Source organism: Chrysochloris asiatica, unplaced genomic scaffold, assembly GCF_000296735.1.
Source record: "Chrysochloris asiatica unplaced genomic scaffold, ChrAsi1.0 scaffold00047, whole genome shotgun sequence".
Lineage (NCBI taxonomy): Eukaryota > Metazoa > Chordata > Mammalia > Afrosoricida > Chrysochloridae > Chrysochloris > Chrysochloris asiatica.
In genome coordinates, this window is record NW_006408565.1 from 807,989 (window position 1) to 822,300 (window position 14,312).

Consider the following 14,312-nt stretch of genomic DNA (forward strand, 5'->3'; position numbering starts at 1 on the left):
ACGAGAGCCAAAATATGACTTTGAATATAGCCCACATGCGTTTAGAGATCATCTGAAGAATAGATATGATACATTAATCTCTAAAGACCGAAGACCAGAAGAGTTGTGGGATGACATCAAGAATATCATACATGAAGAAAGCAAAAAGTCATTAAGAAGACAAGCTAGAAGGAAAAGGTCAAAATGGATGTCAGAAGAGGCACTGAAACACGCTCTCCAGTGTAGAGATGCTAAAGCAAATGGAAGAAATGAGGTACAAGAGCTGAACAGAAAATTTCAAAGGTCAGTTCTAGAAGACAAAGTCAAATATTACAACGAAATGTGCAATGGCCAATGAGGTAGCAGAGGGAAATATCAGAGCCCAGCTCAAGGGTGAAGCAGGTGTCCTGGAGTTGAGACGTGAGCTGAGACTTCAAGGACAAACAAGAATGAGCCAGGATGAAGGGTATTCCAGGCAGAAGACACAAGACAAGAAAGAGCAGGGATGGATTACCAGCCCTCCTTAAGAACCCTTTAAAGACTCCACATAGCCCTTAGCATTGAGCCCCAAATTATAAAATTTCTGCCCCATATTCTTTGCATGGAGTCCTAGTGTGGCACTGTAGGATAAGCACTGTACCCCAAGGTAAGTTTGATGGCAAGTTCAGCAGTTCAAATCCACCAGCTGCTCCTTGGAAACCCTATACAGGGTCACTATGAGTTGGAACCTACTCGAAGGTCCTGAACAACAACAACAGTCTTTGCTTACCTTTTCAACCTCATTTTGAGCCTGCTAAGCACTAAGTTCCAGCTCACTGAGCTGCGTTGATTTTTCTAGAACAACCCAGGCTCTCTTTCTCCTCTAGAGCTTTGCATGTTCTGTTTAGGAATCACTTCCTTGCTCAGCAGGCCCTTGCCTTTCCCCTTTTTAACCAGCTCCTTGTCTTTCTGAACTCACTTCATCTCATCAGCCTGCCCTGGCCTCCTTCCACCTGTCCTAGGTCAAGGTTGGCCTCCCTCTAGCATGCCCCCTCAGCTTCCAGTATCTTTCCAACCTTGGACTTCACCCATTACCTCAGAATTGTATTTTTGCCTTTTGTCTCCCCCAGCAGACTATAAGCTCTTCCAGAGGCATGTCTGTCTTGTGCCCTGCAGTTCCCCCAGCTTTTAGCACTATGCCTGACACATTCAGAATTCAAGTAATATTCAGTGATAGGAATGGAACTCAACTGAATCCAGTCTCTTCTCCAGAAGGCATTCCTCGACTTTGCTTATAAAAGAGTATCTCGGGATGGCATCGCTACTAGAGTGCTGACTCCAGTTGCTTCACAGCAGGCAGGAGTAAAGCTGGGGAGACTCAAAACCTGATGAAATTCAGGATTGTGGAACTATTCTAAACTTTTCAACTTGCTCAAAGTAAGAGCCAGTTTAGAAGTCCAGAAACTTCAACCCTATTGAGATCCCCTGGGACTGGCACACTTTAACCCACAAGCCTGCCACTTAGATGAGCCAAGCAAAGAGAACAGCCTCCTTTACTCAGCTACCAGGTGTCAGGTACTGTGCCATGTGCTCTACATACATGATCTCATGTGTCCCTCACTCAGGGAATAGGTTTTACTTGTGAAGGAGGTGTTTTTTTGTTGCTGTGAGTTGCCATGGAGTTGGCTCCTCCTCATAGTGACCGTGTATAACAGAATGAAGCATAGACGGGCCCCATGCTGTCCCTGATGGTTAGCATGTTGGGGTCCATTGTTGTAGCTATTGTGTCAATCCATCTTACTGAGGGCTCCCCTTGTTTTCACTAACCCCTCTGCCAGCCATGATGTCCTTTACTAGCATTTGGCCTTTCCTGATGATGTGTCCAAAGTAAGCAAGACAAAGTGGCCACCCTTGCTTTCTAAGGAACATTCTGGTTATATTTCTTCTGTGACTGATAGTTTCAACCTTCTGGCAGTCCATGACATAGTCAGCATTCTTCCCCGACACCACAATTCATATGCATCAATTCTGCCTCCATCTTTCCGTCTTTCTTTTTCAATGTCTAGCTTTCACATGCATACAAAGTGATTTTAAAAACCAAGGCTTGAGTCAGGCACACTTAATCATCAAAGTGACATCTTTGCTTTTTAAAACATGAGAGTGGCCTTTTAAAGCAGATTTGCCCCTTTGTAGTATTGTTAACCAGAGAAAGTAGAACTGGGGTGGGAGAGGGTGGAGAGAGGAAGCAACTTTGGTCAAGACCCCTCAGCTTGCAGTTCTGGCTTATTTCTGCCTTGACTCGGTGCTGATTCCAGGATTCTACATACTTCGCTCCCGTGAAGGATTAGTGTTCGTGTTCATCAGTCACACCCAATCTGGACTCCAATCCCAACATGGGGTGTCTCTAGTTCTGTGACAGTATCTTCATTTTCTCATGTTGCCCAAAAGAGCCCTAAGCAACTTGCACAGCTGGAAAAACTCAGGAGTTTCATCTCAATTGTTTACTCATCTTTACATTCCCAGCCAAATGTTTCCTCCTTTGTAGGGGCTACATTTGCATGCTAGAAGAATAAAGAGTGTAAAATACCAAGGATTAATCAATGTTGTTTCCTCCTGCTATAGTGGTCTTACCTCTTTCCACCCAACCCTTGTTCTAACTAGGAAGAAAAGGTCCTATTCCACCCAGTGTTGTCACACCTATAGTGTGATATGTACATGTCCCATCCCAGTCCTCTCCAAACCATCTCATGTCTAGGATTCCTATCCCAGCCCTCCAAGTGAAGGTCCCCCTCCTACTTTGTGCTTGCACTCCAGCGTCTCACTGTAATGTGTCGAGGTCTCAGTGCTTAGCACAAGGCCTGGCATATGGTAGGTACTTAAGACCAGGGTGGGATTTTTAGTTTTAAAAACAAATAAATACACTAGACGCATCATTTATTTATTGTCTGGGCACAGAGCATTTACAAGCTGTGTCTCTGGTCACATGATTTCTGCTAGGTCTGTCTTCCACCCACACCCCACTAGAATCCCGAATGCTCCGGGAGTGCCCACATCTATCAAGGGGGAGGTGAGAATGTGAAAACATCTAAAATACTTTAATATTAAGGGCTTGGATCCAACTTTCCAATTGCCTTAGCATTAAACCTTAGGTCCAACCATCATTCATCAAAAGCCTATCGGTAATTATCTAGAGAAGTATTCCTCAAACTTTTATGTGCCTACAAATCATGTGGGGATCTTGTTAACATGCCAATTGGGATTGAGAAGGACTGCAGTGGAGCTGTCTTGTTCTAACCAGCTCTCAGGGAAACCCTTGCTGCTGGTCCATGGAGACACTCAGCAGCAGATGTGTCCAGCGCTCTTTCTAATCATGGAGCTGCCTCCATCACCAGCCACAGCACATGATCCCAGGCACACGTGCCGCCCAAACACAACTACCATCTAGACAAGTTCAAGACAAGTTTGCTTTGGGTGTTAAGGTCCTGCCTCTTCCGAACTGTTCTCACCACCTGGTCCCTCTCACTACCTGGCTGCTCGTACTACCTGCTCTATTTCTGTAGTATCAGAGTGTTGTATACCAGTTAAGAACATAGCCTCTACAATTAAACAACAAAACAAAAACACCACCACCCCCAAGTCCAGTCCGACTCATAGTGGCCCTATAGGACAGGGTAGAACTGCTTCTTGCAGTTTCTGAGACTGAGAATTTTTACAGGGGCAGACAACTTCATCTTTTTCTTATGGAGCGACTGGTGGGCTTGAACTACTGGCCTTGAAGAGACCACTGTGCTCCCAGGGCTTCTTCAATGAAGCTCTATTAAACCTGTTCAACATCATGCAAGTCTCCACATAAAGAGGAGTGGAGACTGAACATGAGGTGCATTGGCCAGGGATTGAACTCAGGGCTGCAGCATGGAAGGCAAGAACTCTACCACTGAGCCATCATTGCTCTCTCAAGTTCAGTCGTGAGCTCCAAATCTCTACATCCAGTTGTCCATAGAAATCTCTGCTTAAATGCTGACCACTCAGAAATGGCAGGCTGTTCAAAGAGAACCCCCCTCTCTTCTATACCTGCTCCTCTTCCTCCCGTACCCCTCTCTCCAGTGAGTGAAATACACCTTCGTGCATCCTCAGGCCGAGACTTTCCTGCGCATCCTTCTCTTTCTCCTTTGCTTTATCACCTGCTGGTTCCTGTCCACGCTCCCTCTCAACATCTCAAATCCATTCCCTGCTCTCCTTCACTGCCAAGCCCCAGCCTCTCTCGGGCAGTGCAGGGCAGCCATCTTTTTAACTGACCTCTCTGCCTCCTCTCCCCCACTTAGCCCTTCTCACAGTCAGCAACTATCTTTAAAGAACTGAAATCTGGTCCACTCTTGAAAGGGCAGCTTGTCTTTGTCTCTAGAAAAATATTCAGTGTGTCCCAACCTCCTTTCCAGCCTCAGTTCCAGGTATTTACTGCCACATGTGTGTCTGCCCTGAGCCCAAGTATTGACCGCATCTCTGTTGCTGTCTACGTGCCAGGCCTCTGCCTAGGAAACCCCATCCGCTTTTCTCTAATTAATTCCCACACATCCTTTTAAGACACAAATTAAATGCTCACTCCTCAGTGAAGCCATCTGTATTAGTCAAGGTTCTCCAGAGACATGGGACCATTAGAAGAGAGAGAGAGCCTGTGTCCAGTCATGCAATCTTAGGTCCAGCAAAAAATGTTGTCCAGTTTTGTGTCGTCCTCATGACCACCAGTGTGTTTAAGTTAATTATTGTGGTTACTGTCTCAATCTGTCTTACTAAGGGTCTCTGTGTGCTTCATCACCCTAATGCCCTTATGATGTGTCCAAAGCAAGAAATCATATACTGTTCTGTTGAAATCTATAAGGTTTCCACTGACTCCTTTTCCCAAGTAGATTGGCAAGCCTTTCTCCTAGTCTGTCTTAGTCTGAAAGCACTGATAAAGCCTGTCAATCATGCATGGCCCTGCTAGTGTTTGAAATAAAGCCTCTACAGGAATATGTATCTGTAGATACATATATATAGAGAGAGATTTTAAGAAATGAATTCATTCTGTCATGGAAGCTGCCAAGTTCAGAATCCATGGATTAAGCAGAATGCTGAAAACTCCAGAATCCCAAATCTGAAATCCATAGATCAAGAGGTGGCTGGAAACCCAGAAGGGTATCTATCTAATCTATCTATCTATCTATCTATCTATCTATCTATCTATCTATCTATCTATCTATCTATCTATCTATCTATCTAATCTATGTTACAGTCTTAAAGCCAATGCCTTATCCCAGGAAACCTCAGTTTTTGTTTTTAAGGCCTTCAACAGATAGATGAGCCCTCTTGCACATCATCAGGCCTACTCTCCTGTACTTAGAGCCAGCTCTTTGTAGCACATCCACAAAATATCTTCATGTAGAATAGTGTTTAGGGCTGGGTTCCATGCCCTAAAAAACTCCACAGCCATAGAGTCAATTCCAACTCATCACGACCCTGTGTAAGGTTTCCAAGGTTGTAAGTCTTTGTGGCAGCAGAAACCCTCATCTGCCTTCCATAGACTCACTGGTGGGTTTGAACTGCTGATCTTGTACCCTTAGCAGTGTGGTGCTTATACTGAGTACCATAGTCTAACCAAATTGACACATAAAACGAGCATATGGTACATTGCTTTCTTTCCTGCCCGCCCTAGCACTCAGATTTACGCTGATTGTAGCGTTTATCGTTCTGTATTGTAGCTGTTGGTTTAATGTCTTATCTATCCGCTTGCTCGTAGCCAAGGGTTTGGCACATTTCAAGAAATGTGCCAAACAAATACACCAATGCTTGTTGAGTGAATTCATGAATATCTATGATGCATTCTCACAGACTGAGCCATCAATCTCCCCTTCAAATGTTGGCAACCACTAAGCAGTGTCCTTTCCCCCTTCCCCACTCCTGCCCCCAGGGACATGTTCAGGTGCATTCATTCAGGTTGACCTACCTGTATTTTTCAACGCACAATGGCTGAGATCTACAAATTGGAAATGTTTGTGCAAATCCCATCTTGCTGCTCTGTAGCTTCAGCCTTGTCATCGCGGATCTGACCCTTCTGGTCTCTTGGCAGGTGTGTTCTTTACTTTCCACACCTTCCACCTGGAAAGTGGTCATGACTACCTCCTCATCACTGAGAACGGCAGCTTCACCCACCCCCTGAAGCAGCTGACTGGCTCGCGGCTGCCAGCGCCCATCAGCGCCGGGCTTTATGGCAATTTCACTGCACAAGTCCGCTTCATATCTGATTTCTCCATGTCATATGAAGGTTTCAACATCACCTTCTCAGGTAAGAGTCTGAGGATCCCTGAGGGGAAAAGAACTCAGAAGCATTCTGTCTTTCCCCTTGCTGCCAGCCTCTGGTCTTCCTAGCAGATAGTATTTATCTAGTCTATAGTCTCTGGGGCAATGACTTCAGTGCTACAGCAAAAGGCGTGTGGGTTAGACACAAGAAAGAACTTCCCTACAGCGGGCATAGAAGGAATTAGCTGGTTTAGTGAGGAGTCTCCTTCTCTAAAGTGTTTAGGATTTGCTCTGAATGACCTACTTAGCTGATGGAACTAGAGATCTTCCCAAAAGTCATTCCCTGCCCTGAAAGTTCTAAATGCTTCTCTTGCTTTTACGTCTACCCTTTCACAGTCCTGCAATTAAAAAGAAGAAGGAAGGAAGGAGATCGAAATGAAAATATTTGGGATGTTTTAGTCTCGCTTGGAATCTTTCATTTTATTTATTTATTTTTATTTTGGTGAAAGAATACACAGCCTAGGACACACCATTTTAAACTAAGCCACTGTCCCCAGCAGAGAAAGATCACCTTTTCCTCCAACCTCACTCGCTGCCTCTGCTCTGCTCAGGGCCTCCGGGGTCTCAGTGTGTGCACACTGTCTCTCTCTGTGTCTCTGGATGCCAAACACTCTGGTCTGCATGCTCCTACCTGACTTCCCTCCCTGGGTCTCCCGCCCACTTCTCTGACACTGAGTCTTCTGCTGCCTTTTCAGAGTATGACTTGGAACCCTGCGAGGAGCCTGAGGTCCCAGCCTACAGCATCCGGAAAGGCTTACAGTTTGGCGTGGGGGACACTCTGACCTTCTCCTGCTTCCCCGGGTACCGGCTGGAGGGCACCGCCCGCATCACGTGCCTGGGGGGCAGACGGCGCCTGTGGAGCTCGCCTCTGCCAAGGTGTGTTGGTAGGTGGTCACGTGCTTTCATTTTGCTTCACTACTGGGGTGGGCAAAGCTTTAGTCAATCACTGTGGCGTAGTGGCTAAGAGTCCAATAGGCCGGGGTTTGAGAACTGACTGGCCACACAATCACCTGAGGTGGGCCCTTGGGCAGGTCACATAGCCACCTTCAGTAAAACATGGATGGCAGGCAATACCTGCTTTGTGGGCCTTCTCCTAGGTTAAAGAGACCTTTGTAAAGTAGGCCCTTCACTCCCCTGACGTTGATGTCAAATCCACCATCTCCTATCAGTAACACATAGATTCATGACTTCACCCTTTCAAGGTGAATTATTTTCTTTTTTTGAAACTATGTGTTTTCAGTAATGGAAGTCATTTTCAATGAAATAGAGAAAAAGAATTTTTTTGAGGTAATGTGACTCTTGATACAATTAGTGGGACATCTATGCCCAGTAGGGTCTCTAGAGCTGAGTTTTGTGGAAAGAGGCCCATTTCTTCAGATTCACACAGTAGTATACCGCCCCCTACCCCCCAAAAAAAACCCACCAGATGGCAGCATGTAATAGAGGTGGGCTATTGGTTTCCTACTAAACCCTGTTGTTGTTGTTGTTATGTGCCGTGGAGTCAGTTCTGACTCATAGCGACCCTGTACAGGGTTTCCAAGGCTGTAAATCTTTACGGGAGAAGAACGCCTCATCTTTCTCCCGCACTAAACCCTAGAGGCAGAAAATGTAGGTGAACACTGTATGTCCCAGAGATCACATAAGGATTAAGGATGTCTCTTGCAGAAAAAATATGAATGAGAATTTGGTGGACCTATAAGAAGGGAGTCCTGGTTTAGCACTGTAGGATAAGCATTGGACTGCTACCCTCAAGGTCAGTGGTTCATACTCACCAGCGACTCCTCAGAAACCCTATACAAGGTCTCTGTGAGTGTCCCAGTCTGATGGAGTAGATGAGTGCTAACCCTGGAGAAAACCTAGGAAGACTTCTGCCGCTTAGCTGGGGTGGGGGTGGAAAAGGGAGAAGTGTAGTTCTGGATACTAGGGACATAAAAGCGAACAAAATAGGACACCTTCTATTCCCAGTCTCCCTTCCTGCTGATGGCCAACCCAATACAGAGGGTTTGCATCTGCACACTGAATCAGCATTCACATTTTAACAAGATCCTCAAGAGATTCTTATAGATCCCTGGGTGATTGGGCTGATTCTTCTGTCAGGGTCTTGTGAAGATTCCAAATCAGTATATCGGGCGTGGAAATGCAAATTCTCAGAAGGGAGTCAAACTTGAAAGAAGTGGCTTAGAAGCCCTTGGAGATACAGACTTGTGAACACTTGGATACATAATGTACCAAGTAGAAGTAAGGGTTACAGAGAAACATTAAGCCAGCTTAGAGAGTGCTGGGGTGGAGTTGTTCATCTTGAGGCCTCTCTGATGATTGGCATGTTAGCAGAGATCTAAAGGAGTCTGAGAAGGTCACCACTGAGATATCAGGGAGGAGATGGAACAGAGCACCAAGGCCCTGAGCCTAGAAGGTGCTCAGTGTGTTTGAGGAACAGCCTAGAGGATGAGGTTGAGAAGGGGCTGGTTGAAGATCAGAATCCAAGGTCCTCCTGCCTCCCTACCAGAGCCATAAGGAAGGACGTTCAGAGCTCTGGGCCTGCAGGTTGAACAGTTGGAGGGTGATACCCCAGGGAGCTGGAACGATTACTGGCTAGCCTTATGTAGGGTTGAAGAAGCTGCTTGCTAAATACTCCCAGCATAGAGTTCTTTCAAACACGACATGCATTAGTGTAGTTTTTGCCTTGCTTATAGTTAGCCGTGGTACTTGTGCGTAAAGTGAAATATTACAAACAGCCCTAGTATACCAAACAGATAGAGAAGCGTTGTGTTGACACAAACATGGGCTGGCATCTCATAGGCCCACAGGTCAGCCTGGTCTGAGACAACTCCATGGAGACCCTGGGACTCTGCAGCAACTAGGGAAGGGGGGCAGTGTGATGGAATGAGCCTGGGCTGAATAGTCACACAGCCCCGGGCTAAGTGCCATCTGCCAATGACCAGCTCTTAGATCTTGGCCACCAAACCTTCCTTAGCCTTGTTGTTTTTGTCATTAAAACGCCGTTGAGTTAGTTCCAATTCATAGTGACCTTGTATAGGGTTTCCAAGGAGCAGCTGGTGAGCTTGAACCACCGACCTTGCAGTGCAAACCAACCTTGCAGTCCAGGGCATTAACCCACAGCGCCATACCAGGACTCCTTAGTTCCCTCCTTTATGAGCTCTCAGGCTTGATTCTGAGGTTAGATGATGGAATTTACATAAAACAGGAGGTGCCATGTATTTTCTTGATTTTGTCAATAACCTTTTCTAATCTCAGGGAGGAAAATTAAGATAAATAGATGTGGAATTCTACTTTTGACCAATTAAATCACCCTAAAATGTATGTGTTCTCCTGTATACTGTTCCCCAAAGCATTCGCCTACCTGAATCTGGATGCATGTGTGTGCACACACACTCGCTCACATACACTGATTCTATACTCACCCACACACATGCTCACATACACACACACACAGTCATATCCTCACACACATATTGTTGTTGTTGTTGTTGTTAAGTGCCATCGAGTCGGGTCCGACCCATAGCGACCCCGTGCAGGGTTTCCGAGGGTGTAAATCTTTACGGGAGTAGAAAGCCTCATCTTTCTCCCGCGGAGCGGCTGGTAGTTTCAAACCGCTGACCTTGCACTCATGTAAACATACAACTCCCCCTTGTAGGTTCAGTTCCTAGTCTTCCTTGTTGTTATTATGTGCCTTCGAGTCACTTCGGACTCATAGCAACCCTGTATAGGATTTCTGAAGAACAGCTGATGAGTTTGAACCACCGACCTTGCAGTTTAAACTGACCTTGTGGTCTAGTGCTTATTCTACAGCGCCAAATCTTCATTCAGAGTCTGACTGAGCCGCTTGAATAGCTAATGAACAAAGAGCACCTTTAGGATGGCATCTTTAAGACCACACCCCTTTCTTCAGAGAATTTTTGTATTAGTCAGTTTCTTAGACTTACACAAGCCATGCATCCTCTCAGCTCTTTTCTTGGGTTGACCATTTTGAAGAGCCATCCCTTGACATGGTTTTTAGATTACTGTTGTGTTTTCTGTAGAGAAAAGTTCTTCCCCAATTATGTTCCACTTGTTTGGTAATATTTTTCTGACCAATCCTTCTGTGTGGAAGGTCCTCTGGTTAACATGGCTTTCTTAAGACATCAACTGTTAGCAGTACTTTTCGGCTCTGGAAAAATGTTCTCAGATAAGCGGTTCTGGGGGCAATTTTTCTCGAACGGGATTATCCAAGGCCAGAGATACATACATACTCGTTAAGCTCTTGCCTCATTGATCGCATTACACAAACTCATTCTTTAACTTATTATTCCAATTACTGTTTGTTCATGACACCTCACAATATTTTCATTATTACACTTGTCTTCTGTTTCACATGTTATTAATAATGCCCGGCAATTACAATCACCTCTAATTACCACCACTCTGCCGCAGAGGCTCGGCTGGAGGTACCACGGGAATGCCCACCCGGGGGAGGTTCCCAGTTACTGTATGTGCTGTAGGTGTAAATTGGATGAATTAGCCCACACAGTGCTACCAAGAGAAGCCAGCTGAGAAGGAGATGAACAGCTCTGGGCTCTACTTCATGGTGTGATAGGGGTGACGTAGCCCCTGACGTCAAGGACCCCTGAGTTTGATGTGGAAGAGACAGCCCTGACTACAGAGGACCCCAGTCTGCAGCCGGGGACATGGCCTTGTCCTTGGGATCCCTGTGTGATGGAGAAGACGTAACAGTGTGTCTCAGGAGGCCCAGACTGATGGATAAGTTACAGCCCTTGACCTTAATGAGCCCTCTTCTGACAGGGATGACAGAAGCCACGGATGCCTGAATCAGTGGTAGCACTTGACTATGCCTATGCCTGCTTGTTCCTCTGGAACAGTGTATTTGAATTTTCAGCTGTATCTGCTCTCCTCCTCTGTTACTTTGGGAACCCTCCCCAAACCAAGTGTCATGTGCCTCTATCTTCCTGTCACCTCCATGGTACTGAGGACAAGGGCCCTGCAGGGGGCAGGACCTGGTGAGTGGCCAGTGACTGGTGACATTGGAAGCTGCCGACCCTGTTTCCAGCCTTGTAAAGGTGTGGAATATACAGGAAGCATGAGAGAGTCACGCTGGCACCTGGGACAGAGAAGGGTCATGTATCTACCGTGAAGGAAGCCGAGGCCGAGAAGGGGCTCTAAAAATATGCCAAAGCCCATGTTTAAGGAAAGCCATCTTGGTCATAAACTAGGCAGAAGGCAGAAAACATTGGATATGGTGGGGTGGTATGAATGTGAGGCAACCACTTGGGCTTTTTGCCAGTCCCAGAGCATGGGCAGGACAGTCAGGGTTCCAGATAGAAGGAGGAAAACCACAAATTCATATGGGACAGATGAGGAAAAAAAAATGGTAATAGCACTTGTTAAGAGCCTACTGTGTACCAGCCACTGAACCACCTACTTTACACATAAACTCTCATTTATTTACTCTCTGTGGTCTTACAAGGATGCCATGTTCATTGTTCAGATGATGGCAGGTGGAGAGACCAAGACTCAGAGTTGACCTAACTTGTCTGTCTCCAAATTCTGTGCTCATCTTACTGCATCTTATGCCTCTCCCAGATTAGATGGAGAGTTCCTTCAAGGGCTGCCCATGGAAGGGACTGAGTAATAGATGTCTAAATGTGCACTGTCCTCAGTCATATCTCCACAAACAAAAACCCTCTTCTCAAGGCCTTCACCCCAAAATGTACACACTCTAAAAGCATAGGTACGTAAATCATCGACTGACGTTGCTCCTTGTGTGCCTGCCCACCACTGCCCCTTGAGTTTATAATCCAGCCCATCATGAATATTTGATTGCTTTGCAAACAGGCAGAGTTTAAAGTATCACAATGCTAGTTTTCTTCTTATGGACAAATGATGCCTTGATATTAAGTGTTAGGAAACTAAAACTGGTCCCGAATTAGATAGATCTCAGGAAAATATCTACAAAGTAGGAATTAGGTGGTGGGACATGACCACTGTCTTCAATTACACTCTGGGCTGAGGGTAATTCAGGTTAAATATGTGCTCAAAAGCATTGTCCTCTTGGTTGACCTCACTGCCCTTCCAACCAGAATGAGGCTACTGAGAAATGGTTCAGAGAAGGTTGAATTGCTACCATCAACCTCAAAGATTCAGGACATGCTCCAAACTCCCCATATGTCCAGACAAATAATGGGCTTGCCATCTGGACTTGTATTTAAATTTATCCAGAACCTAATTATTTTTAGGACTGTATATCTTCTGAGGTCAGTGTCTTCCATATTTGTTCGTTCATTCGCTTGGCAAATATTTATTTTACGGACAACCTGAGCTAAGTCTTCGAGATTCATAGATGACCCTAGCCCTCAAGTAACTCACAATCTGGGTGGGGGATACAGGCAAGTGTGGCAAGTGATAGAACATGTTAAGTGCCGTGAAACAGGGAAGCCCAGGGTACTTTTAGAACGCTTCATGAGTATTCAAGATCCTGGAGCTCCAACCACAGGCCTCGTTTTTTATAGCACCTGCACTGCCACTGAGCAGCCTCCCCACTCATTTGCAGATGTCTGAATTGTGCTGGGGATATAGAGATATGACCAAGTCCCAAAGGACTCACAGTACAGTAGGGGAACTAGAAATTCTAACAAATAACGCAAGTAGACTGTGGTTCCGTGCTATAAATAAAGGTATGCAGACATTCACTGAAAACAACAGGAAAAGAATGACTAATTCCACAGGAGAAGGAAGCTGTTGAGGTTTTTGATGTTTTGTTTTTACTTTTTACTGTGAATTGAGAAAAGGTTTACAGAACAGATCAGTTTTCCTTTCAACAAGTCATACGCATTTTGTTTCATCTCATTGATTGCAATCACCGCAGTGTAATGTCATTTATCCCACTTCCTTCCTGTTTCCATTCTCCTTTTGAACTTTGTTCTTGGATCACTGATGCCTTTTTGATCCACCAGTCAAATGGTTGATTGCTTTATTTAACAAGAGCAGTAACCTACCTCCCTAGTGTTATTGGTCCCCTTACAGACCTGTCTATTGTTTGGCTGGAAATTGAGCTATGAGGGTGTTCATTTCCAGATCACAAGGTTAACTAAGAATCATAGTGTTAGGGATTTCACCAGTATGACCGGTAAGCCTGGCCTTTTTTAGGGTTTTGAATTTTGTTCCATATTCCCTTCAGCTCTTTCCAGGACTGCCTCATGTGATCACTTTCAGAGGAGTTGGTAGTGGAGACTGATGTTCATGTGTTCCTTCAGGACTAACTGTTTCTATGAGTCTTCGATTTTATTCATTTTCTTTTCTTCCCCAAAGAGACAGACCAATAGTTTGACCTTAGATGGCCACTCACAAGCTTTTAAGATCACAGTCACTACTCATCAAAGAATTTGGAATGTTGTCTTTGTGGACTATGTTATTGCTAATTAATTTTTGGTGTCTCCTGAGATCATGATTCTGAGCTCCCAGAGACTCATTCCCTTGAGATGTTGTTATTGCTAAGTGCCGTCGAGGTCGATTTCGACCCATAGAGACCCTGTATAGGGTTTCCAAGGAGCAGCTGGTGAGCTAGAACTGCTGACCTTGAAGTTCGAACAACTTTGCAGTCTGATGCATTAGCCCACAGTGCCACACCAGGACTCCTCTACATGTTAGGTTATGTCTAAGTCATTTTGTGCACTGTAGGATCAGCACTGGACTGTGAACCCCAAGGTCAGCAATTCATACCCAGCAGCAGTTCCTTGAAAAGCCTATAGGTGTTTGCTATAAGTCAGCACCGACGCAACAGCACTTAACAACAGCAAAGCCATTTTCATAACTTTGACCCCTGTGTGTGCCACCACATCCATGGGTATATTTGCAGCAAAGGTAAATACACATCCATGTATGAATATCCTCTGTCTGTTCCTGGATGTGCTCCCATTTTCCCTGCCACACTGTTCATCCTGCAGGTCTCTCATCCTGCATGGTTTTGTTTTTTTTTCAGGATTACTCCTTTCAGTGTCTCCCCTGAC

General features: G+C 45.4%; 1 protein-coding gene across 1 annotated transcript in view; it reads left to right on the forward strand.

The window, feature by feature from the left end:
• The window catches only part of CSMD2 (CUB and Sushi multiple domains 2), a 933,956-nt gene that overhangs the window by 659,261 nt on the left and 260,383 nt on the right, over nt 1-14,312 (forward strand). The window contains 2 exon segments of the mRNA XM_006862126.1: nt 6,062-6,277; nt 6,987-7,175. Coding sequence (XP_006862188.1) covers nt 6,062-6,277; nt 6,987-7,175 — 405 coding nt within the window.